The 26,616-nt window shown below is 43.1% G+C and overlaps 2 protein-coding genes across 3 annotated transcripts in view; one reads left to right on the plus strand and one right to left on the minus strand.

The window, feature by feature from the left end:
- The window catches only part of flt3 (fms related receptor tyrosine kinase 3), a 69,320-nt gene extending 63,691 nt beyond the window's left edge, over nt 1-5,629 (minus strand). For both annotated transcript variants that reach the window (XM_033022835.1, XM_033022834.1), the window contains exon 1: nt 5,487-5,629. The gene's annotated coding sequence lies outside the window, so the exon portion shown is untranslated. The remainder of the gene's footprint in view (nt 1-5,486) is intronic.
- A 4-nt stretch (nt 5,630-5,633) lies between these two features.
- Nucleotides 5,634-26,616, plus strand: part of pan3 (poly(A) specific ribonuclease subunit PAN3) — an 86,945-nt gene continuing 65,962 nt past the window's right edge. Inside the window, exons 1-4 of the mRNA XM_033022836.1 lie at nt 5,634-6,480; nt 8,712-8,830; nt 13,043-13,115; nt 24,472-24,539. Coding sequence (XP_032878727.1) covers nt 6,078-6,480; nt 8,712-8,830; nt 13,043-13,115; nt 24,472-24,539 — 663 coding nt within the window. The 5' untranslated portion in view covers nt 5,634-6,077. The remainder of the gene's footprint in view (nt 6,481-8,711; nt 8,831-13,042; nt 13,116-24,471; nt 24,540-26,616) is intronic.

Genomic DNA, 26,616 nt, shown 5'->3' on the forward strand with positions numbered 1-26,616 from the left:
ATACTGTATTATAATTTTGCTGTATGTTATTGTGGTATATATCATGTCTGGATTGGTGAATATGTTTAGTTTGTGACTTTATCTGAAGCAGAAATAATATGTGAATGCTTCATTGAGCATAATTCCGACTGGTAACCAAGCACTTCGTCCGAGCCCATTATCGCACGCGTCATGCAAGCCGTCTTAAATGACCACCTAAACTTAGCGATGTTACAATATTCACATTCAGCGGCACTGCAGATCTGCCACTGGCCGTGTGCGTGACTTTGGCGCCTTTAAAGGGGGGGGGGGGCGGGATTAAAATGCCGTTTTCTCCTGCCTGTCAGAGTCAAACTTTCTCAGGCTGTTCAGCTGCTGCAGAAAAATCGTTCCGACTTACATTCCCAGAAGTTTAAAAAAAAATCGCGGGACAATTTAATCCCTGAAGTAAAATAAAAAACTACTTCTAACGCCGTCAACACCTACAACGGGACGGATCTCACGTATGGGGACAAAACATAAGGCAAGTCGTGTATTTTACATATAAACTTTCTTCTTAGGATGACTTTAATCCAAATTTCATTGCCCGAAAATGTGATTTTGGCCACATACTAACTGGCAGTGTTTTTCCTGCCGATATGGGGTTCAAATTCACTGCAACCGCAACGTTCCAATCAATCGCGTTCCACAAAAACCCACTCGCAAGATGATTAAAATCCCCATTAATTTACGGGAATTAAACATTAAATTTCATCCATTTGGCCTATAAATTCATGATAATGAGATTGAAAAATCATGTTATATTGTGAATTCTTGTGTGAGTGTTATTTGGACACAGGCTATTTAAAAATGTTAACCTTTTCTTAAGAAATGGATAGATGTTTAGATCTAGTAATTGAATTTTGTAATTAGCTACAATTAGGTAACTAACTAATTATATGTACACAAAAATGCTGGAGAAACTCAGCGGGTGCAGCAGCATCTATGGAGCGAAGGAAATAGGTGATGTTTCGGGCCGAAACCCTTCTTCAGACTGATGGGGGGTGGGGGGGGAGAAGGAAGGAAAAAGGGAGGAGGAAGAGCCCGAGGGCGGGGGGGATGGGAGGAGACAGTTTGAGGGTTAAGGAAGGGGAGGAGACAGCAAGGGCCAGCAAAATTGGGAGAATTCAATGTTCATGCCAATATGAGGTGCTGTTCCTCTTATAACTAATTATATGCTTTAATTTCAGGTCATCCAAGTAAGATTGTTTCATATTTGTTGCAGAATGCTTCAATCTATAATAACTGAAAATTTCATTCGGTTCTCTTAATTTTTAAGGAAGCTTTGGGCTTTTGACAGTCCCCGATCACAGCTTTTGAGTTAAGTCAATGGAAAAGCAATAGGGAACAAGATGCTAATTTCAGAGTATGAAAATGGCCATAACATTAATACTAAAGATATGAAAGTGAATTAGGTGTCAAATTAAACTTCTTTTTATGCTTTATCTGATGGGATAAATGTTTAAAATCTCAAAATTTTGTAACATTGCTACTAAACTGTCATTTGGCAACCTAAAAAGCTGCCTAGATTGCCCGGCTGGAAACCGAGAAAAAAAGTTAAGTGAGAGCCCTGTATCACCTATCCACGAGCTCCAGAGATGTGTAGGAAGGAACTACAGATGCTGGTTTACACCGAAGGTAGACACAAAATGCTGGAGTAACTCAGCAGAACAGACAACATCACTGGAGAAAAAGAATACGTTGTAGCAGCGCCTGCTAGCGCAAGCAGATATCGAACCCGGCGTTCGGAAGCCGCGATCACGTGACTCGGGAGGGGCTGTTGTTTTCGCGCGGTTTTTCCTTTGCGCGTGTTAGTTCAGCGCTGACCACCGATGTGGGCAGATGTGTCTGATTAACCTGTATGCTGCAACTTGAGCTTTCGAATAAAGTTACGTTGAAAACTCCAGTAGAAGTTTCTCAGACCACTAAAACGTGACTTTTTGGGTCAAAACCCTTCTTCAGAGATCAACCGCCTCAACTTCTCCACTCCCTTGTCTCACTCCAATCTCCATGAACGTTCTGCCATCGACTCACTCCGCAACAACCCAGATTGGGTTATCAAACCCGCCGACAAGGGAGGTGCCGTGGTAGTCTGGCGCGCCGATCTCTACAAAGCTGAGGCCACGCGCCAACTCTCGGACACCTCCTCCTACTTACCCCTGGACCATGACCCACTGACGAGCACCAGGCCACCATCTCCAGCACCATCACCGACTTCATCAACTCCAATGCCCTACCCGACCGAGCCTCCAACCTCATCGTTCCCCAGCCCCGCACGGCCAGATTTTACCTTCTCCCCAAAATTCACAAACCTGACTGTCCCGGAAGACCCATTGTCTCTGCCTGTTCGTGCCCCACCGAACTCATTTCCAAATACCTTGACTCCATTCTATCCCCCTTGGTTAAATCCCTCCCTACCCATGTTCAAGAGACCTCAGACACTCTCCGTCGTCTCCGCGCATTCCATTCTCTAGGCCCTCACCCCCTCATCTTCACCATGGACGTCCAGTCACTCTACACCTCCATCCCCCACCAGGATGGTCTCAAAGCCCTCCGGTTCTTCCTCGACCAGAGAAGCAACCTATACCCAGCCAGTGACACTCTCCTCCGCCTAGCGGAGCTGGTCCTTACCCTCAATAACTTCACGTTCGACTCCTCCCATTTCCTCCAAATACAAGGCGTAGCTATGGGCACACGCATGGGCCCCAGCTATGCCTGCCTATTTGTTGGTTACGTCGAGCAATCCTTGTTCAATACATACCAGGGCCCCATCCCCGACCTCTACCTACGCTACATCGACGACTGCTTTGGTGCCACCTCCTGCACCCGCACACAACTGACTGACTTCATCCACTTCACCACTAACTTCCATCCGGCACTCAAATACACCTAGACCATTTCCGACACTTCCCTACCATTCCTTGACCTCACTATCTCCATTGCAGGTGATAGACTTCTGACCGACATCCACTATAAACCAACTGACTCCCATGGCTATCTGGACTACACTTCTTCCCACCCTGCTTCCTGTAAGGACTCCATCCCCTACTCCCAATTCCTCCGTCTACGCCGCATCTGCTCCACGGATGAGGCGTTCCACACCAGGACATCTGAAATGTCCTCATTATTCAGGGAACGGGGGTTCCCCTCCTCCACCATAGATGAGGCTCGCACCCGGGTCTCTTCCATACCCCGCAACACTGCTCTCTCTCCCCATCCCGTCACTCGCAACAAGGGCAGAGTCCCCCTAGTCCTCACCTTTCACCCCACCAGCCGTCACATACAAAAAGTAATCCTCCGTCAGTTTCGCCACCTCCAACGTGACCCCACCACTCGCCACATCTTCCCATCTCCCCCCATTTCTGCCTTATGCAAAGACCGCTCCCTCCATAACTCCCTTGTCAATTCTTCCCTTCCCTCTCGTACCACCCCCTCCCCAGGCACTTTCCCTTGCAACCGCAAGAGATGCAACGCTTGTCCCTTTACCTCCCCCCTCGACTCCGTTCAAGGACCCAAGCAGTCGTTCCAGGTGCGACAGAGGTTTACCTGCATCTCCTCCAACCTCATCTATTGCATCCGCTGCTCTAGATGTCAGCAGATCTATATCGGTGAGACCATGCGGAGGTTGGGCGATCGTTTCGCCGAACACCTCCGCTCGGTCCACAATAACCAAGCTGACCTCCCGGTGGCTCAGCACCAACTCCCCCTCCCACTCCGTCCTCTCTGTCCTGGGTCTCCTCCATGGCCACAGCGAGCAGCACCGGAAATTGGAGGAACAGCACCTCATATTCCGCTTGGGGAGTCTGCATCCTGGGGGCATGAACATCGAATTCTCCCAATTCTGTTAGTCTTTGCTATCTCCTCCCCTTCCTCAGTCCCCCTGCTGTCTCCTCCCATCCCCCAGCCTTCGGGCTCCACCTCCTTTTTACTTTCTTGTCCCCGCCCCCCCCACCCCCTATCAGTCTGAAGAAGGGTTTTGGCCCGAAACGTTGCCTATTTCCTTCGCTCCATAGATGCTGCTGCACCCGCTGAGTTTCTCCAACTTTTTTGTGTACCTTCTTCAGAGATACTGGCTGACCTGCTGAGTTACTACAGCAATTTAGGTTTGTTTCCGTAGTGTAGTGGTTATCACGTTCGCCTAACATAGGTATGTTGCAAAGCCTACCTGAAGCGTCTTTGAAAATCTGCCGCTACGGGTGTGCGCGATTTTGGCGCCGTTTAGAGGGGGCGGGTTTAAAACGCGATTTTCTCTAAGCTGTTCAAATCGAAGATGTTCAGCCTAGTTAATTATTAACGAAAAATCGCTGGAAGACCCCGTCGCAAAAGCTATTATTAGGTTTAAAGGCCTTGAATAATAGTTATAGTAGTTTAAAAATCAATCTCTAAACCCGCGAACACCAGCAACCGCAGGGTCTCATAAAGCAGATAGCAGAAGGAAGGTTGTATATTTTTACATTAAAAAGGGCTTCTAAAGATCCCGTTATACAAAGTTTACTATTGCGAGTAGCTCATTTTGGCCCCATTATATCGCGCAGTATTTTTCTGGGCATTTGAGGGCACAAATCTACCGCAATGTGAACGTTCTAAACCAGCGCGTTCCACAGGGACCCACTGGAAAGCTGATTTAAATGGGCATTTATTTACAGCAATTGAACACTGAATTCCTTCCATTTGGCCTATAAATTAATGTAAATGAGATTTAAAAATCATGTTTTATTGTGAATTATTTGTGAATATTATTTGGACATTTAGGCTATTTAAAAATGTTAATCATTTATTAAGAAATGGATAGATGTTTAGATCTAGTAATTGAAGTCTGAAATTAGCTACAATTAGGTAACTAACTAATTATATGCTTTAATTTCAGGTCATCCAAGTAAGATTATTTTATATTTGTTTCAGAATGCTTCAATCTATGATAACTGAAAATTTCATTCAGTTCTCTTAATTTTTAAGAAAGTTATGGGCTTTTGACTGTTCACGATCACAACTTTTTTGTTATGTCCATAGAAAATCAATAGGGAACAAGATGCTCATTTCCGAGTATGAAAATGGCCATAACTTTTTAAATACTTGAGATATGAAAGTGAATTAGGTGTCAAATTAAACTTATTTTTATGCTTTATCTGATGGGATAAATTACAGACTTGATTTTTAAAATCTCAAAATTTTGTAACATTGCTACCTAACACGCGAAAGGTCCCCGGTTCGGAAATTGGGCGGAAACAGATTTTTACTGCATTTCGTTGTCTCTGTACTGTACACTGACAATGACAATTAAAGTTGAATCTGAATTTGGCATAAACACAAACATCTGCAGTACTTTGCTTCTCCATTCTCCGATTTAAGAGCACGGAAAACAAAGCTTTTCGGTGTACCTCGTTACACGTGACAATAATAAACCAACACCATAACAAAAAAAAACCGCATGTAAACCGTAACACCAATCAATTTCGCCTTCACTTTACCTCATTTCTTTCGGGCCGCTAATTGCATGCAACACTGCGATGGAAAGAGGTTGGAGGTTCAGCGCTGCCCTCAGGCCAGGCCAGGCCGGGCCCGGCGACGGCGACGCGCCTCCAATTTGTTTTGATTCCTTCTGGCGCCCAGAATGCGCCAGGGTCGCGCATGCGCAGAGAGGCGCCAGCCGGGTCCGAGGAGGAGGCCGCTTTCAGCCGGAATTAAAAAAACATATATATATATATTTACAGTAGGAGAAAAACTTCCAGCTGCGGCCAGAGACATTCCGCAGGACATCGGCAGGCGTAGTAACACATACATCGCCGCGGGGGAGGGGAAGTCAAGTCTCAGCCTCACCTGGTCATTGCATTGATCGAAGCAGACGGAGGCACCGGGCCTACCTGTCAGTGCGTGTTTTCCTCCCGCCCTGCCGCCGCCAGCCCTCCTTCCAATGTTGTCCGTGTTCGCCTCCGTCCCCGCCGCACCGGATTTGAATCGCGGGAGGATCAGCGAACCTGGAACGGCGGCTGTGCGGCCCTGTCGCCGCCTTCTCCGCCGCTGAGGTGGATTTCTCCAGTCTTTTCCCGTCCCCGCCTGCCATGAACAGCGGCGGCGGTGGCGGGCTGCAAGGCGTAAGCTGCAAGGCGAAATACTGCCGTTACTACGCCAAGGACAAGACCTGTTTCTACGGCGACGAGTGTCAGTTCCTACACGAGGATCCCAGTAATGGCGCCGCTTCCGCGAGCCTCGGTCTTGTCGTCAATAACAACCACCCAGGACTGGGAGTCGGGGCGGCCACGCCGGGGGTCGGCGGCGGAGGAGGAGGAGCAGCAGCGGCTGCTGGAGGTGTCGCCTCCGTTAGCGGTTGTGGAGGGGGTGTAAGCGGTGGCGGGATATCATCATCATCATCAGCAACAGCAGGAGGAGGAGTAGGATTCCCGCACGGAGGGCCCAAGAAAAACGAGCTCAGCAGCTTGGTAGAGCCTGGGCAGCTTCTCACCAGTGAGTGTGTTGTGGATATTATTTCAATTTATTAAAACCACCGAAGGAGGTTCAGTCGCAAGATGCAAGTAAACTCTGTTTCCTTTTTTTTAAAACAAAATGCTCATTGGAAGGAAACGGCGCTTTGCATTTGTCAAGTTGACCCTGAAAGGATGGTGCTACACAAAAAGGACCAGCTATTCCAAGTCGATCTTGTCAAAAAGAGAATGTTTTGGAAGTGACTACATTTTTATTGGGTTGAGGGATAGCTTACTTTCTGAGGGGAAAGAAAATAACACATTGCTAGACTAACTGGTGCTGCATTATCTAGGGATCGGCTTAGTGTTGTTAAAGATGACAACTGACAACCAAATTGTTTGTAGGTTTTCTTTAGTATGCCTGTTAATATAATGTATCAGTTAACATTTATGCATTCATTTTTTGAAATTTGTGGATATAACGCACGAGTTCATGTTGTCAGGAACGGAGTTAGATGAACACTTTTAAACATCTGGCTTTAAATGTTCTGCAAGCTTACGTTTATATAATTGTTTTATTTTATTGGGGGGGTGGGAAACCGGCACTTAGAGGAGGTGGAAATAGACATTGAGCCATGGGAGATTAGTAGAGATGATAAAAACCTTTTCAAATAGATGTGGCGTAGAACTTGCACTGATGGTTACAAGTATAGAATGACATTTGGCGTGGTTGGGATAGGGATGGGATAACATTGGAGGTTGCTCTACGCAAAAGATTGCAGTTGTAATGATCAGTGTATTTTATCTGCAATATGCAGTGTTTAAAAAAAAAAAAAAAAATTTAGATAGTTTTGTTTAAATCTCTGGCAATATTCTGGCACTATTTGTGACCAATTAAAAAAAAAAAAAAAAAGCAGAAGAAAGCCTTAAAAGAGCTAATAGCAACAAGTGGTTGCAAGTAGAATAACTTTAATAAAGTTGCTGATTATGCATTAGTTCAATTGGAAGTGGTCTGGACTTCAGGAATAAAAGTATCCCTTTCATTTATTAGTTCTGTTCAATTCGTATTATATATTTTTCCTATCTTGTGTATGGATGGGATGTAAAAATCTGGTTTCATGCTGCCTGGCTCTAATTTCTAATATGTCTGCTCTGGATTATCAATTCTTGATGAAATCATTTTGGTTTAAATATCTTTACCTGTTCTTGTATTGTTTTAAAGGGTTAAACTTGGAAAATCTGTTGTGATTCTTCAAAAATAAATTGCCCAGAAAGGAATAAAGACTGTATTCTCACGTATTGCAGAATTTTCTTCTGTGTGGCAGACCAGTGAGTTAAAGCCATAACTTGTAAATGTTCAAATGCAGTGTGATTATTGTTTTGGGAAAACTATGTCAAGTCTTTCTTGAGGGATACAATTTGTGTGCAGCAGATATAATCACTGTCTCACAGCACCAGAGGCAGTTGTTCAATCCTGAACCTGTCTGTCTAGAATTTGCACATTCTTACTGTCAGCACATGGGCCTCCTCCAGGTGTTCTGGATTTCTCCTACATCCCAAAGACATGGGTTTGGTCTTTGTAAATTGCCCTTAGTGTAGGTAGAATCTAGGTGAGTTGAAGAGAATGTGAGGAGAATTTTAGAAAATGTATGATTCTTGCAAAATAGATTATTGGTGCAAATTCGATGAGCTGGTTTCCAAGCTGCATCTCTCTAACTCATGAGCCATAAAAATTATGCATCTCTTAAAGATTTTTGTGTAGTTTAATTTGTACAGGTCTACCACAGATTTTCTGGCACCTTAGGTTCCAGACCCCTGCTGGATTATTCATTTTGCCAGACCAACGGAGAACACATGGTAACAATGGTACCACTCCCGTTTCTCTAAAGCACCTACTGAAAACATAAATAATACAAATATGAAATGTCTTTATGACTGTCACTTAGAAGTTATAGCTAGGGTTAAATGTAAGCAAAATAAAATAAGAATTCCACAAAACTGAGGGAACACCACCAACAACTGCAGATGTAAACAAGTAACTCTTTTGAGACAGAGACACTCGTACTGACAGTGTGGGTCACACGCAATGCCACCTGTGGCCATCCAGTGCACTAGTCTGGCGGTCTTTTTTTTGATCGCCAGTGGTAATAAACAATAGCCTTACAGATGAGAAATAAATGTTAATATTGCTTGCATATCAAGAGCAGAAAAAAAAACTAGTTTAAGTATTATTTTGATTAGGATAAAACAATTTGAAATGTTCTTATTTTCCAGTTCCAGGAATGGATACAACAATACCAGATAACCTCACCAACTCATACTTCAGCAGCAGCTTTATTGGGGTCAATGGCTTTGGAGGAGGGCCACCTGAGCCAAAGTACCCTTTGATTCAGGTATTATAAATTTATCGTTGTGAAAATGACTTTCATCACCAAAATAACTAACCCAAGTGCTGCGCTGAATGTGATAGATTGCAGAGATTGTTCTTGCTAAAGAGCATTATGGTTTCTCTGTGATTGTTAGAGGGTTTGCATATTCATGCAAATAAAAATAACTAATTTGGAGAGGGTGTCGGACAAAAAGATTGGGGTAAAGGGAATATTTGTTTGGGCAAGAGTGTGGTTGCTGTAGGATAAGCTGTGCTTGAAGTCATCCCCAGGTTGTAGGTTAATATTTAGAGAATGAGTTTGAGAAAGCTTGTATTGGCTGTTTGTCGCATTAATGTCTAGATTCCCTCAACTATCTCACCTTTTCTGTCTCCATCATGGCTTGATTGTGCTCACGTACAGTATGATTTGACTGGATAGCAAGCAAAGTTTTTCACTATCTCTGTCCATGTGGCAATAATAGTGGTGTGTCCTAAGTATTTATGCCAAGTGTATTTTCATAAATTCAGTGAATCGTGTAGAACAAGACCATTTTGCTCATCATTACCTCTAAAAAGCTGCCTATTTGTCTTGTTTCACTCTGCCCTATAACACAGAAATACTTCTTGGGGAATATTTAATTTCCTTTCATAATTAATCACTTTGCCTCTCATTCTAAAAGTATGATCTCCAAAATTGGCATAACATGCACACTGCAGCCAAATCAGAACCAGGAACGTGAGACGTGGTAGGGGTATATGGCCACATGTATGTGAGCATTGATGTCTATGCAGTAGAGCTTGGTTGGGGAGGCAACTCCACTGGTGTCGTTCACTTGACAAAGTGCTTGGTGTGTGGCTTTGTCATCGCAAACACCTTGTTCAGACTTGGTGATGCGCACTGACATCTGTTAGATTTTATCATTTTGTGTGTGGGGCCATATTAATGTCTGCATCTCTTGCACCTTGACAGGTACCAATGACCACTGGATTGATTATCACCTAATTTGGACTTGTACCACTGTGAACCTGGCCCCAATTTTTTTTTTCTATTTTCCTTTCTCAAATCATTTTCATAAAAGCAAATTAATTTAGTTTCTCAAATATTTGTGTAGTGCTGTGTGAATTCTGCAAGGGTGAATTTCTGTTACCCAAATGGCTATAACTCAGCAGTCGTCTGTACTTGTGTATGCCTGCTCTCTTTCCAACTCCTTCAGCCCTTTCAAATCTGCACACTTCTGGCTTTTTATGTCTTCTGATTTTTATAACTTTACATTTGATGGCTGTGCTGCAGCTGACTTGGCTCTAGAATTCTCTCCCTAAACTTCTTTACCTCTCCCTTTTTCCTAAATCAATCCCCTGACCAAATCTTTGCTTACCTTTGCTTATCTCATTATAAGGGCTCCTTAGAAGCCCTTTGAAGATTTTTGTAATGTTCTTATGACATTAGAAGCATTACATGAATGCAGATTGCTTTTTTTAAGTTCCACATTGCAATACAATTAGTGTTTGGGAAAGAGTTTGCATTCATTATTGTATCACAAGTAAAGGTAGTTTGTATGTCAGGGAAAGATGCGAAAATTGGTTAACGGGGAAATTTCTTATGCAAGACAAATTTTGAAAAGGTTAATAGTTCACAGCAGCTCTGCATCGACAGATAATGGTAAAAGAGAGAGCTAGATGGAAAAATTATTTTACATATTAGGTGATTTGGAGACATTGCTAATGAGAGAGAAACTAACAATATTTAATCACCAATTGACGAATCTGAAAAGAGGTGTTTTCTGAGGACACAAATGATAACACCTGAGATTAGAGGACAGACAAAAATGCTGGAAAAACTCAGCGGGTGAGGCAGCATCTATGGAGCGAAGGAATAGGTGAACCTCTGCCTTACCTGGAAAGACTCCTTGGATCTTTGGATGAAGTTGAGGAGGGAGGTAAAGCGACAAGTGTAGTATTTCCTGCGGTTGCAAGGGAAAGTACCAGGGGGGAGGGGTTTTTTTTAATGTGAAGGGACGAATTGACCAAGCAGTTACGCAGGGAGCGGTCTCTGCGGAAAGCCTAAAGGGGAGGAGATGGGAAGATGTGGCCAGTGGTGGGATTCACCCATCTTCAATCTCCTCCCCTTTCGGTTTTCTGCAGAGACCGCTCTCTCCGTAACTCCTTGGTCAATTTATCCCTTCCCTCCCAAACCACCCCTTCCCCTGGTACTTTCCCTTGCAACCGCAGGAAATGCTACACTTGTCGCTTTACCCCCCCCACTCCATCCAAGGACCCAAGCAGTCTTTCCAGGTGAGGCAGAGGTTCACCTGCACCTCCTCCAACCTCATCTATTGCATCCGCTGTTCTAGCGGTCAACTGCTCTCCATCGGTGAGATCGCTTGGCAATTGCTTCGTCCAACCCCTCCACTCAGTTCGCATTAACCAACCTGATCTCCCGGTGGCTCAGCCTCCCATTTCCCCCCTCCCCTCCCATTCCGAATCCGACCTTTCTGTCCTGGGCCTCCTCCATGGCCAAAGTGAGTCCCACCGCAATTTGGAGGAGCAGCACCTCGTATTTCGCTTGGTTTACACCCTAGCGGTATGAACATTGAATTCTCCGATATCAGGTAGTCCTTGCTTTCTCCCTCTTTCCACTCCCTCTCTCAGCTCGCCCACAGTCTCCGCCTCTTCCTTTCTTCTTCCCGCCCCCAACCCCCACATCAGTCTGAAGGGCCTCGACCCGAAACGTCACTTATTCCTTCGCTCCATAGATGCTGCCTCACCCGCTGAGTTTCTCCAGCATTTTTGTCCATCTTCGATTTTGCCAGCATCTGCAGTTCTTTCTTAAACAGATAAGAGGACATGTCAACTTCACTTCAACACCCAGCTTTGACACAGCTAGTGAACCAGATAGCTGCCAGTTCTGTTCCTTCTATGATATTATGTAATAGCATTTACAGTGACGATGAGCTGTCATTGCAGTTGAATTGATGGTAACTCCAGATTGAATTGGTAATTTTAGAAGTTATTTTACCGACAACAAAAATTATATTCAAAGTTATTTCACAATGGTTCGCATGTGAAATTTGAATTGGTATTTCATTATATAGAGAATTATCTTACAATGCTGGTTTTTCCTTACTTGACAGCTGACCTTCCAAATACATGTATTCCTCTAGTTTGTTGCCTGCCACAGGCTTTCTGGTTTATTGTTCTTTGTTTTTTCTTTGGAGCCCTTGTATAAAGGTACCATATTAGCCACCCTCCAGTCCTCTGGCATCTCACACATAGCAAGACAAGTGTTAGTTGGTATTATCACAAGCAAGACTATCTTAATCTGTTCTCTGACCTTCAGTCTGTGATTCCACCATAATGGTCTGAATTATTATCTTCAACAACAATACTCAAAGCTTGACATGTTGGGCTGGTTAGTCATAGAGCGTGGAAATAGGCCCTATCCATGTACCCGTCCAACTGTTTCTTAAATGTTGGGATAGTCCCTGCCTCAACTGCTGCCTCCGTCAGCTCGTTCCATACACACACCACCCTTTGTGTGATAAGGTTACCCCTCCAATTCCTATTAAATCTTTTCCCAGTTACCTTAACTGGACAAGAGGCTGTGCATCTACCCGGGCAAGAGATTGTGCATCTACCTGATCTATTCCTCCCATAATTTTATGCAATTATTTATTTGAATGACGTTTATGGTTACATAATGTAAAAGTTCTGTGGTTTTAGGATATGTACTTTGTCACTGAGAAAGATAAGTCTCTAATTGCATTTTTAACAGTTCATGCCCAAAATGAAACTCCACTATATTTTCTGTCGTATTATAAATACACCCTCTCTTAATTTGTTCATTGTGTACTTATAGTTCATCTGTTATTTTCCTCAGTTGTTCTGGAGTAGCATGTTCCATATCTAAGCACTTTTGATTAAATATGTTTTTCTGAAATTTCTTATTTGATTTGAAGCCAAGAAAATACTGGAGATATTCATCAGGACAGGCAGCATCTTACCTTGGTTATCCTGAGTATATTACAGTGAAATCTTTCATGAAGGAGGCTGTACTGGCCTTGGTCCTCCAGTTGATATCTCCTCTATCTTAATTTATTTTCTCTACCTATACAGATAATTATGCTTGTAATATTTGTGAAGACTTGTTGACCAGAAAATCACTAAATTCTGCAGGAATTGGTAAACTTGTGTGGTGTGAGATAATGGACATATAAAAACGCTTTTCTTTTCCCCACAGAGGCAAGCTAACAGCAGCAGTTCACCCAGCCTGTTGAGTGATTGTGCCAAAGCCTATGCCTGTGCAGGACATGGTAAAATATTTTTATTGTAATTCAGCTGTGCTCATTTTACAATGAAAAGTTGTCTTTTGCAGAGTTTTGAGGTGTAGAGAGGGTTTACAGTTCTTGTTTTCAAAATTGAAAATTGGGTAACTAAAATGTGTAGAACTTGTAATATTGCATCTTAAAACACTTAATTACTTAATCCTTATTTACCTTGTTTCTGCTGTGGATGATCTATGGTCACAGGATAGACTAAACACAGTGACTGCTTGGAATCTGTAGTTTAAAAAAAAATGCAGATAATATCTAGCAGATCAGGCAGCATTAGTGGGGATTGAAATAATTTTCATTTCAAATCAATTGCATTTTATCAGCATGGGAAATAGTTGATGTTATAAATCTTAAACTGGAATTGAGATAGGATGTGTGTGGAGTAAAGAACCAAGAGGGTGACAGCCCAATGGCGCAGCTGTGGAGCTGCTGCCTCTCAGCACCGGAGACCCAGATTTGATCCTAACTACGAGCACTGTCCGAACGGAGGTTGTACGTTCTACCTTTGACAGTGTGGGTTTTCTCCCACATTCCAAAGATGTGCAGGTTTGTAGTTTAATTGGCGCCTGTAAATTGTCCCTAGTATGTACGAAAGTGGGATAACATAGAACCAGTGTACGGAAGATCAATGGTCGATGTGGACTTGGTGGGCAGAAAGGCCTGTTTCCACAGTATCTCTAAACTAAACTAAGCAAAAGGTTAGAGAGAAACAAAATATTAAGAGAAACAAAATATGGCTGTATTAGAAGTATTAGAAGTATAAATGAGAGCAGTACAATCATGACTGGTTGAGGCTGCTCTCAAATGATGAATGGTTGTGGTAGTTTGAGATTGAGTTCATTGTCAAGTCTGGAAGGCTGTAAACGGCGTGAATAATATGCTCCTTGAACTACTGTTGTATAACATAAAATGGCATGGAATTGGAAAATGGAAAATAGTTGCCCAGTTAGTCTGGTACTATGGTATGAAATTTTATTCATCCCGGTATTATAGTGTGGGGTTTTATTTTGATTTCCTATTGCACTGATATTTTTTGGGACAGTGCACTTTAATTGTATTTTTGTTTGCTTTTGTATTCTGTTTCTAATGTGTAATGAAAACCTTTAGTTAGGATGTCACTGCACCAAAGATAATGCTGTGGAATATGTGTCATATTTGACTTTCCACTTCTCTGTTGCCTCAACTCGAAAGATACTGAATTGCTAAATTGAATCCTGTCCAAAGCAGTGAAATAAAATTTACAATTCAATTTCCCATCTAATGGTTAGATTGAGATAGAGATACATTTAGTGTTTGGTTATCTATAAAATGTTGATAGTGGTGTGGATTTAAAAAAATAAATGGTTTCACTAGTTCAAGCTGATCAATATCTTATTTGTTGACGTTTTTTACTGGCCTATTTCATTATTTTCACATATGTAATAAAACATGCTAATATGTTCATAACCATTACAGCATCACTGATAAAATGCACTTGCTAAGCAAAGGATGAGAGATGACCAGTGGTGAGCAGAAGTGTAGATTGACCACAATCTCACTGACTGGTCAAGCAAGTTGAGTCTAGTGGCTCACTGGTTTTGTTTTTCATGATACAAATATGAGTTTTAACTTGAAGGAGATGAAAGTACAGAATATAGTTTGAGTCTTTAATTTGCATATTGCCATTTCTATCTAATCTTTTGACCACAATTTTGCAAGGTAGAATTTTCTTGACACCCTATCGCCGACATTACCGATGACCCTTTGCAAAGGCAGAGAAACAGCTTGCTTTGGGATTGGCCATCTCTATTTTGTCATCTGTTGCTATTTTTATCAAAGAGTATTGGATTATTGTGCGAGATTTCAGAGGTTGTCAAGACCAGTTGTCACTCCAATATAAAATAAAGATTAAAAATACCTTTCTATGTCACTAACACTTTCAATGCCTTGAATTTAAAAACATTTCATTACCTAAGAAACTTGTTAGACAATGGGTATTATATGTAAATAATAGAGGGTGAAGTCAGTGCCAGTAAACCAGTCTGACAAAACTGGTCAAGACCTGACTTATCATGTTAACATTTCCATTAAAATTCTGTGTTGGTGTTGTAGGCAAAATAACATAGAAAATGAGGATATGGATGTTATCTACCAGTGACATGCAGCAGTACTTTAGTCAGAAAGAGTGACTTTTATCACTGTCAGCACATTGACATAGAATTTTGAGTATTTTTGTGCATGGTGATGCTAACTCAAAGATAGTATTTCAGGGAGTCTCCGTTTGTCAAGGAAAAGTGGGTTGAGTTGTACGTTAGACTTTAGAGATGCAGCACAGAAACAGACCCTTTGGCCCACTGAGTCCGCGTCTACCAGCAATCACACGTACACTAACACTATTCTACAGGGACAATTTTAATATTTTACTGAAGTCAATTAATCTACAAACCTGTATGTTTTTAGAATGTGGGAGGAAACCAGAATACCCAGAGAAAACCCACATAGTTACAGGGAGAACGTACAAACTCCCGTTTGTACCCATAGTCAGGATTGATCCTGGGTCTCTAATGCTGTAAGGCAGCAACTCTACCACTGTGCTGCCCCATGAGTTGTATTGAGTTGCATACAATGCAACATTCTTTACTTTGATAAAATATATTAATAAAATATATCAGAGGACAAACAAATTTACCATTGTCATCCTGCCTTCCTAAACACTTGTAGATCCTGCATCCCAAAGTATCATGAAAATTCTACCTTGTGGAGTTGGAGGGTGTGGTCAAAAGATAAGGTAGAAATGGCTCTCTGCCAATTTAGGATTCAGAGTGTATTACAATTGTTGGAGCATATTGACGAGCATTGTTGCCTTTGGAGACGTGCTGAAAGAAGGCTTCACCTCCCTTCTACTCTCGTAAGGGTTCTGGGATATATTTTTTATGCTTGATATTTGCATTGCGTCAGAATAAAATCACTTTTTGAGGAGTTAGGAGAACTCAAAAAAAATCCCAAGAGAACTCTACTTGGGATTTAATGAAACGGGACAACATAGAAAATAGAAGCAAGAGTGGGCCAGCTGGGCTGTCAAGCCTGCCACGCTATGATCATGGCAGATCTGTCCCAGATCTCATTTCCTCTTTGCTTGTTCCCCATTGGTCTCAATACCCTGATCTTTCAAAAATAATGTGTGCCCATATTTTGCACTTCCTGTCATCTATTTAGGGTTATTTAATTTTACTGTTTTGTCATTGATTTTAGCCCAATCAAACAATTCCCATGGTTGGCACCCCTTTAACATTTGAAATTTTATTATTTTGCAAGTGCCATATAACACAGATCTCTATCATATCGCTATTGCACCACTAATTTCACTTTTTCTTCCCTCCTCCGTAACTTTCCTATAATGGCACTCTTTACGACGTTCTCAAAGTCCAACTTCGATAGCCATTACTACTCGGGGATGGTTAGGAGGTATATTTTACGTACTCACGACACACTTAAGATAGTAAAAACGAATCTTCCAAACGTTTCTTGATTAATTGGTCTTTTATTGAAGTAGTACATAGCAAAGAAATAAGTCACTTTCTGTTCTTCATCGCTGTTCCATTCATGTCATATACATCATATGAAAGCTTCTAATAAAAGTATGTCGTCTCATTAACGTGTGTGTGAATGAATGGTAAAAAACTGTATTCTCACCATCCTTCTGAGACTCAACTGACTCCTAATCTATGAGTCTGCGTAGTCTCCTCTAGAAATAGACACACTACTTCTACGTATCAAATCCTACCTACAAAAATACAGACAGATAAAGACTAAAATATTAAAAATGTTAGATATGGCTATAATATACTGACTTGGGCCTAATGGCTCCTACATACCAGCCCCTAATTATTCTACGTATATAACGAAGCAATTACTAATAGACATTAAAAAAGGAGCTATAAAAGCTTAACGTATCAAAAAACAAAAGTAATATGCATTATGTTTAGCATTCAGACTTCTTTAGCGATTCTTCCACCTTAGCCTTCTAGAAGCAGACATATCTTGGTTATCGGTCTTACCAAGACATTGTTCTTAGTCTGAAGTCGTACTGTACGCACCAAACCTTTAACGTCAGGCATTATTTCCAGTATCCTTCCCATCAACCAAGAACCTCATGGTGCAGTAGAATCAACCACCAAAACGATATCACCTGGAATAAAATGTCTTCTTACATTCAACCATCGTCGTTGTTCTTGGATTAGAGGCAAATATTCTTGTGTCCACCTTTTCCAAAAAAGATCTGCCATATATTGTACTTGTCTCCACCTGCGTCTAGTATACAAATCTTCCTTCACAAAGAGCCCAGATGGTAGCATTGGATTGGTCTTCAACAGAAGAATATGATTTGGTGTAAGTGCTTCCAGGTCATTCGGATCATCAGAACTCCTAGTAATGGGTCGACCATTTAAAATTGCTTCAACTTCACAAAATAAAGTTTGCAATCCTTCATTGTCCAAAACTTGTTGTTTAAGAACAGAACGTAGCACATTTCTAACCATGCGGATCAACCGTTCCCAAACACCGCCGTAATGAGATCCCGCAGGAGAATTAAAATTCCATTCTATCCCATCCTGATGCATTACACTCTGGATTTTCTTCTGATTTAAGCTTTTAAGTGCTTCTCTCAATTCTCTTTCCGCTCCAACAAAATTCGTACCATTATCTGAACTTAACGATAAAACCTGACCTCGTCAACAGATGAATCTTCGTAATGTGTGAATACAGGAGTCTGTGTCAAGTGTAGACTTCAAGATATACTGCTCTGCTTGCCGTGCAAGTGAAGATTACACCATACCTTTTCACAAGACTTCGTCCTCTCTTAACCTCTATAGGACTGAAGTAATCTACTACATCTGTAAATGGAGGATTATCAGGTTGATACCTCTCCAGAGGTAAGTCTGCCATCTTCTGTTCTCCAACTTTCCCCTGCTGTCGTCTGCACACAGCACAATTTTTTATTATCTTTCTTGCAGCAGAATTAGCTTTGATAATCTAATATTTCCTATGAAATTGCGACAGCATGTGGTTCCTTCCTCCATGTCCAATCCGTTCATGAATATGTCGTAACAATAATGTTGAAATATGACAATCCTTCGAGAGAATAATAGGATGCTTAGCCTCCTCAGGCATTGCTGGTCTATTCAGGCGACCACCTACTCTCAGAAGTCCTTCTTACAATACAATTTTAAACAAGTTTAAACAATTGACTGTCTCGTTTGACACCTTGTACTCCATCTTCTAACGTCAATATCCCATCTTTGTATCTTTGTCTTTCACAAAAAAATAATTGTGTTTTCTGCTCCAAAAGATCCCCACGACGTAAACCCCGTCCACAATACGATGCCTTAAAGACTTGCATCTTCTTTTCAACCTTTTCCTTTAGTTTTTCAGGATCTTCTTTAGAAATACTCAACAATCTTTCCTTTTTTGAACAAATAGCAATAACTTTGTTTTAGCTTTAACAACCCAAGCTACCACAGCCACCACTTATTCCATGATGAAAAATGGGTAATTAAGTCATTTGTTATGTTTGATGAATCCTTAGCAATAACATTCACTTGGATGTTTTGTTTAATTTCTGGATCATTAGCAGGGATTTCAAATCCCAGCTCAAGCTTTGGCCATTCTCTGTCTGGCTTACAGAGAAACTCTGGTCCATTGATCCATCTCTTATTGCTTACAAAGCGATCTGCTGTTAATCCTCTAGAAGCCTCATCCGCAGGATTTTCTTTTGTATTAACATATTTCCACTGTGATACGTTAGTAGCTCTCCTTACATAAGAGACTGTTTGCTACAAATGTTAGAAAACGCTTGTTCTCATTGTTGAAGTATTTAAGCACTGTAGTACTATCAGTCCAGAAGAGAGATTTCTCCAGCTGAAGCTGCAGTTCCTTTTGCAGCATTATGTCAACTTTAACAGCTAAAACTGCAGCAGTAAGTTCCATTCTGGAAATCGTCATTTGCTTCAATGGTGCCACTCTGTCCTTTCCCATTAAGAATGCAACATGTACTTCATTGTTATAATTTTCCAGTCTTAGATATGAAACAGTACCGTAGCCACTTCCACTTGCGTCTGAAAAGTGATGCAGCTACGCATATCTGATTTGACCAAAGTTTGCCGGGGGTCGCCAGAAGAAGTACTCCGATCGCTGGCCCGCCGACTGCAACATCCTGAAGCAGAGCTTCTAGCCGCAGGCGCGGTGTGGACTTTCCATCGCGGAGCCTGGGATCCCTTGCCGGGGATTGCCGGAGAAGAGCTCTGACTCTGATTGCCGGTCTGCAGCCTATAATCGTGAAGTGTCCGTCCTTCCTGACGTCGGAATTTTGATCATCCCGACGAGAGGGACTACATCGGGCCGTCCGGAGCGGCGACTGCGGAGGGTTCATGGCCCTGACCACGGATGAACGAAGGACTGACTGAATGTTATTGCCTTCCACCACAGTGAAGAATGTTGATTCCACTGTGGTGGCTGCTCATGTTGTATTCTATTGTGTATTGTGCTCTTTTTGATTGTATGGCTGCATGGCAAGTCAAATTCCACTGACCTTAATTGGTGCATGTGGCAATAAATGTGAACTTGAACTTGTAGGCCTCATGCACTGGTCCACTTTGAATTCTGAGATCTTGTTGAGATCTGCTAACCATTCTGTCCATCGCTGAGAGGAAATTTGCGTTATACTCATCCCATCCAAGTTATTCCTTACAAAGATCCTGCAAAATCAACTTGGCTGGAAGTGTAAATGGTGCGAGAAATCCCAAAGGGTCGTAAACAGAACCAATCAGTTATAGGATACCTCTTCTAGTACACGGTCGCTCTTGAATCGAGATTCTGAACTGGAACACATCTGTTTCGACACACCAGTGCAATCCCAGTGCCCTTTCCATTGGCAGATTGTCTTTGTCCAAATCCAACTCCCTGGTCTCCCTAGCTCTGTTATCTGGTGGAATGGTTTCCAATACAGCACGGCTGTTGCTGATCCACTTGGTTAATATGAATCCTCCATTATTGCAAAGGGAATTCAGATGATTTAGCATTTGAATTGCTCCCTCTTCCGAAGACATGGATTTTAAACAATCATCCATATAGAAATTATTCTTTGCTGTGTTTGTCACTTCTGGGAAGTGAGCTTTATTGTCCTCGGTGGTCTCCCTTAATGCACAGTTTGCACAACTTGGTGATGACACCACTCCAAAGAGAAGTACCTTCATCCGGTATTCAATGAGATCTTGTTGTGCATCACCATCAGGCCACCATAGGAGTCACAAATAGTCAATATTGCTGAGTTTCCCCAGCAATTTTGTGTACCCACAAATAGTCAATATGCTTTTCTGATACATTGACTTGATGAAACATCAGCCATCAAAGCAACCGGTTCTTGGCTAAATTTAATAAGAACTCCAATGAGTGAGTTGGTAAGGTCTACAATAGTTGACAGTTAAGTGATGATCCTGTGAAGACTGCTGCACAGTCAAAGACCACCCTCAAGGTCCCTTCTTCGCGTGATACACCCCGTGGTGCGGAATATACCAAAGCTCTCCGTCACTTCGATTCAGCTGGTCTGTTGGTGCAATTTCGGCATAATCATTGTCAATCATGTCTTTAGGAAAAATGTATATTCATCATGAAATTTCGTATTCTTGGCAAATGTGCGTTTCAGATTCTGGGTGCGTTACTCTGCAATGCGACGGTTATTCGGCAGACTAACACTTTCTTGTTTGACAATAGTGTCCGTCTATCATCTTTACTGAGTAGTTCATAATATCCAAGAACTTTAACTCTTCTCTGGACATTTCTTCCGATTCCTTACTGGTACTTTCATTGAAGTCGTATTGCTTGATCAATAGCTCTTCTAATTTAACAGGAGATATCTGATTTACAGCAGCAGTAGGTGGTTATTCTGGTTCCTACTTCTGTTGTTCCTTCTCAAGGAGCCATAGATAACCCATCCGAGTAGGGTTCACACAGCAAATGGTCCGTCCCCTTGATTGCTGACAAACTCTTTAGGTTCAAAGCATTCAAAGACCTTCAAAGCATTCGTTCTGATAAGTAGGTCAATAACAGAAATTATTTTATGTATCTTGACATCCTTCAAGTAAGGCCATTGTTTCAAGTCTTCTTGCTTGGGTATATTTAGATGTGAAACAGGCATGGTCTCATGTGTAAACACATCAGATAGTTGTATAAAATTATCTTCATCCAGACTAGATATTTCCATACCTGTAATATGATGATTATCGCAGCATTTCAGATCTTCAAGTAACCACTTCTTCACATACTCTACAAAACCATCGAAAAATTCAACTTTTTCTTGGAACCACTGGGTGTGCCTTTCGAGTTCTCTCTCAGGCAGTTGTAAACTCAGCAATTAGTTTCGCGGCCGAGGCTGAATAATTGGTACATATTAGATTGCACCATATTCGCATTCTCATCTGATTCCATTAGTTTCTTCTGGATTTCAATTTTCTTGGCTATCTGCTTCTATAACTTGTTTCTTTCCAATTTGCATCTTTCCAGGTAGGCTGCTTCTCCCTTTTCAGTGCGCTTGGTTTCTCTCTTTCCATATCTTCTATCTTCTGGCTCCACGGCTCCGTCTTCTGGCGCCTCTTCGTACTCACCTGTCCATGGCTCCATGAGTTGGTGTATCCTTGGCTGGCTGCCAGATCATCATACTAGTTTAAAAAAGAGCCTGTTCCGCTTCTTCAAAACAATCGTTAGCTGAGCACGTCTTTTCTTGTCAAAGTTCAAAACATCATTATTTCCAAGGTCATGGCTCAGCACTGGTTGCTTTATCTTTAAACTACTGTAAACAAGCTTCCTCAGCTGTTTTCTATATTCCTGCAGGCTGTCCCGTTAATGTTTCGACGTAATGACGTGTTTCTGTAAGACATATTGATGTATGCTTCCAGTCTGAAATTCAAACCAATCTTCAGGAATGCAAAACATCGGGTTCAAGGGCGCCTCAATACAGCATTGTAACTTATCTCAAAGCTGTTTTCATGTCAGCATAAACAAGCTTTCAACTGCATTCTTTATTTCTGCAGAATATTCTCACGGGCTTTTAAACTTTAATGCTTCTGGCAGTTATCAAATACAGCAAGCAATCTCGGTCAATTAAGTCTTCTCTTCCTCTAATGACCCGGGTGTCAACCGTGTCAGTTCCTTCAGTTCACTGTTGAATCAGTCTTGTACCTCCTAGTAGTAACACAGTTTTTTAGTCAATATAATGGCACTCTTTACGACGTTCTCAAAGTCCAACTTCGATAGCCATTACTCCTCGGGGAATGGTTTGGAGGTATATTTTACGCGCTCAATTCAATTCAATTCAATTCAACTTTAATGTCATTGCACAAATACAGAGTATGGGTACAACGAAATGCAGTTTTGCATCAGTCCGTAGTAGTAGTGCAATATAGAAATTTAAAAAAAAAGAGGATACAGAATAATCAAAAATACAGAATAATTAAACAATGGGGACGGAGGGACCGGAGGAATCTATCGGCGGGACTCCGAGTTCAGCAATGCGACGGTATAATTGTAGAAGCTGTTCCTCATCCTACTGGTACGAGACCTGAGGCTCCTGTACCGCCTCCCTGATGGGAGGAGGGCAAACAGTCCATGGTTGGGGTGGGAGGGGTCTTTAATGATCCCAGCCCGTTTCAGACACCGTTTTCAGTGGAGGGCATCCATGGCAGGGAGCGGGGCACCGATGATGTGCTGCGCGGTTTACACTTAAGATAGTAAAAACGAATCTTCCAAATGTTGTTTCTTGATTAGTTGGCCTTTTATTGAAGTAGTACATAGCAAAGAAATAATCCGTCACTTTCCGTTCTTAATCGCTGTTCCATTCATGTCATATAAATCATATGAAAGCTTCTTCTAATGGAAGTATGTCGTCTCATTAACTTGTGTGTGTGAATGAATGGTAAAAAACTGTATTCTCACCATCCTTCTGAGACCCAACTGACTCCTAATCTATGAGTCTGTGCTAGTCTCCTTTAGAAATAAGCACACCTCTTAACTAACTTAAGCGTAATGGCTCCTACATACCGGCCTCTAATTATTCTACTATATAATGAAGAAATTACTAATACACATTAAAGAAGGAGCTATAAAGCTTAACATATATCAAAAAACAAAAGTAATATGCATTATTTTTAACATTCAGACTTCTTTAACGATTCTTCCATTTTCACCTTAGCCTTCTAGAAGCAGACATATCTTGGTTATCGGTCTTACCAAGACATTGTTCTTAGTCTGAAGTCGTACTGTACGCACCAAACCTTTAACGTCAGGCATTATTTCCAGTATTCTTCTCATCAACCAAGAACCTCGTGGTACAGTAGAATCAAACACCAAAACAATATCACATGGAATAAAATTTAATTTTACTTTCAATCGCTGTTCCAGTCATGTCATATAAATCATATGAAAGCTTCTTATAAAAGTATGTCGTCTCAATAACATGTGTGTGAATGAATGGTAAAAAACTATTCTCACCATCCTTCCGAGACCCAACTGACTCCTAATCTATGAGTGCGCTAGTTTCCTCTAAAAATAGACACACCCCTTCTACGTATCAAATCCTGCCTACAAAAATACTGACAGATGAAGACTAAAATATTTAAAATGTTAGACGTGGCTATAATATACTGACTTAAGCTTAATGGCTCCTACATTTCCCATTAGTTGGCTACCTATATTGCACGTAGTATTATAACAGAACTTCTTTGTTTTTTAACTCTGTTTCCTAATTTAACCATGTGGCATGCCACCGTTTCAAGGACAACTAGGGAATGTCATGATTTGCTGATCTTGTCAACCAAAGATCCGATAGCAAGCAAGATAGACCACTCCCGCTAAATGCAATGAATGGGCTGACGTGTAGTACGCAACGGAGCAGAACGTGGGCCTTTTTTTCCATCTATTTCCGTAACCCGACCCGACTCGCAGTGTAATCAACATTGCGGTGGAACAGTTTGTGTTAATAAATTATAATTCTGAAAATGAGGAGAAGATTTTTACCAAAGAACCTTTATTTTTACAAGGATGTTTCCGTAACCGCCTTCCGTCTCCGCACTAGTATCTTTGCTCCGGCTATGGGATCTTTGGTGCGGAGACGGAAGCCGGTTACGGAAATGGGGCCGAAAATTACCCATGAATCTGCCCGTGACCGTACTACGTCTTTTTCGTCGAGTGATCTATCTTGCTTGCTATAGGATCTTTGTTGTCAACAATGCCCATAACCCCTGATTGAATAATTAAATAAGAAATGGTAATTGACTTCTAATCTAAGAGCTTTTTTTCTTTCTTGCAGATCAACTAAATTTACCTGCCTCATTGTTCAGTGATTTCTCTAGCCTCAACATCTCCCAAAGGAGAAAGGTAGGCAGTTTACTATGGTTTAAACTGATAATTTTTCTACTTCCTTGCAATTCTGTGCTTTGATTTTTCAGTTCAACAGAGCATTTTCTCTGCACCACCTTGATGTGGATGAAAATAGTTGCATTATTTATCTTTAAGCAAAGAAAGTGAATAAGTAAAGCCTGAGTTTTACAGCTTTTATAATTTACAATATTGTAGTGCGTGGGTCTCAAAAGGAAGCACGAAGTCCAGTGTTTTGAGAGGCACCTTTTATTATGTTCCTCCCGGTTGTAGGGAAGACCAAACAAGAGAAAGATGGCACCCAAACCCCTGCCTTTAAACCCTCTGGCTAAGGGCCGCCTCCGGACTGAACCACTCCCGTGCCGAGGGGTTCGACAGTATGATGGCACGACCCTTGGGAGCCGCCACAGGACCCCTTCCCCCAGAACCAGAGACACGAAACGCTCCGGCGGGCGCACGACCCGGCTGGCCCGCGTGCGGAAGTCAGCCGATCGTGGGGCTTGCGGAGGCATAGGTGGAGGGACTGGTCGAGGGACCGGCGGGAGGACAGGTGGAGTGACAGGCGGAGGGAGCCGTGAAGGGGGGCGCCCTCGAGGCCGAGGTTGGGCAACCAGCACCGGCGGTCAATGTCCAGGTGTGTCGGCTTCAAACGGTCAATCGACACTGCCTCCGGCCGGCCCCCCATGTCCAGGACAAAAGTCGACTGCCTGTGTTCTAGCACCCGGAACGGGCCCTCGTACGGCCTCTGGAGTGGCGTCCGGTGGGCATCACGGCGCAGGAAGACGTATGGGCAGTCCCTGAGGGCTGATGGCACGTGTGGGCGAAATGTCCCATGGCGGGACGTCGGGATGGGTGCGAGCCTGCCAACTCGCTCACGAAGGCGCTTTAGGGTGGATGAGGGCGTTCCCTGCTGCCCCGGCGCCGACGGCACGAACTCCCCGGGCACCGTGAGTGGCGACCCGTACACGAGCTCCGCCGATGGTGAGGCCAAGTCCTCTTTGGGAGCAGTCCGGATGCCCAGCATGACCCACGGCAACTCGTCCATCCAGTCCGGGCCGGAGAGTCGTGCCTTCAGTGCTGCCTTTAGCTGCCGGTGGAATCTTTCCACCAGACCGTTAGCTTGCGGGTGGTAAGCCGTGGTGTGGTGTAGCCGCACCCCCAGCAAGCGAGCCATGGCTGACCACAGCTCGGAGGTGACCTGTGGCCCCCGGTCTGAGGAGATGTGCGCCGGCACCCCGAAGCGAGCAATCCAGTGCGCGGACAACGCACGAGCACACGTAGCCGTTGAAGTATCGGCCAGCCGAATGGCCTACGGCCACCGCGTGAAGCGGTCTACCATTGTAAGAAGGTGGGTGATGCCCCGGGATGGCGGGAGAGGCCCTACAATGTCTACGTGGAGATGGTCGAATCGCCGGTGAGGTAGACCAAACTCCTGGAGAGGCGCACGGACATGGCGCTGGATTTTTGCAGTCTGGCACGGAATGCAGGTGCGAGCCCAATGGCCAACCTGCTTGCGCAGACCGTGCCACATGAAACGAGCGGCCACTAGTGCCGTTGTCGCCCGGATTGATGGGTGAGCCAGTCCGTGGATCACCTCGAACACCCTCCGGCACCAGGTGGCAGGGACGATGGGGCGCGGCTGACCGGTCGACACATCGCACAGGATTGTCACTCCCCCAGGACCGAGAGGGACATCCTCAAGGCGGAGGCCGGAGTTGGCAGTCCGGTAGGCGGGCACCTCATTGTCCGTGAGCTGTGCCTCTGCCAGAGCAGAATAGTCAATTCCGGGCGCCACCTCGAACACGGCGTTGATAGCGGGGCGGGACAATGCGTCGGCCACCCGGTTCTCTTTCCCCTCGATGTAGCGGATAGATGTTGTATACTCCGATATGTAGGCCTATTGCCGCTGCTGTTGTGCGGACCAGGGGTCGGAAACCTTCGCCAGGGCGAAAGTGAGCGGCTTGTGGTCCGTGTAGGCGGTGAACGGGCGGCCCTCCAGGAAGTAGCGAAAATGGCGCACTGCCAGGTACAGAGCCAGGAGCTCGCGATCGAACGCGCTGTATTTCGACTGCGCACG

This window comes from Amblyraja radiata, chromosome 6 (genome assembly GCF_010909765.2).
Source record: "Amblyraja radiata isolate CabotCenter1 chromosome 6, sAmbRad1.1.pri, whole genome shotgun sequence".
NCBI classification, from domain to species: domain Eukaryota; kingdom Metazoa; phylum Chordata; class Chondrichthyes; order Rajiformes; family Rajidae; genus Amblyraja; species Amblyraja radiata.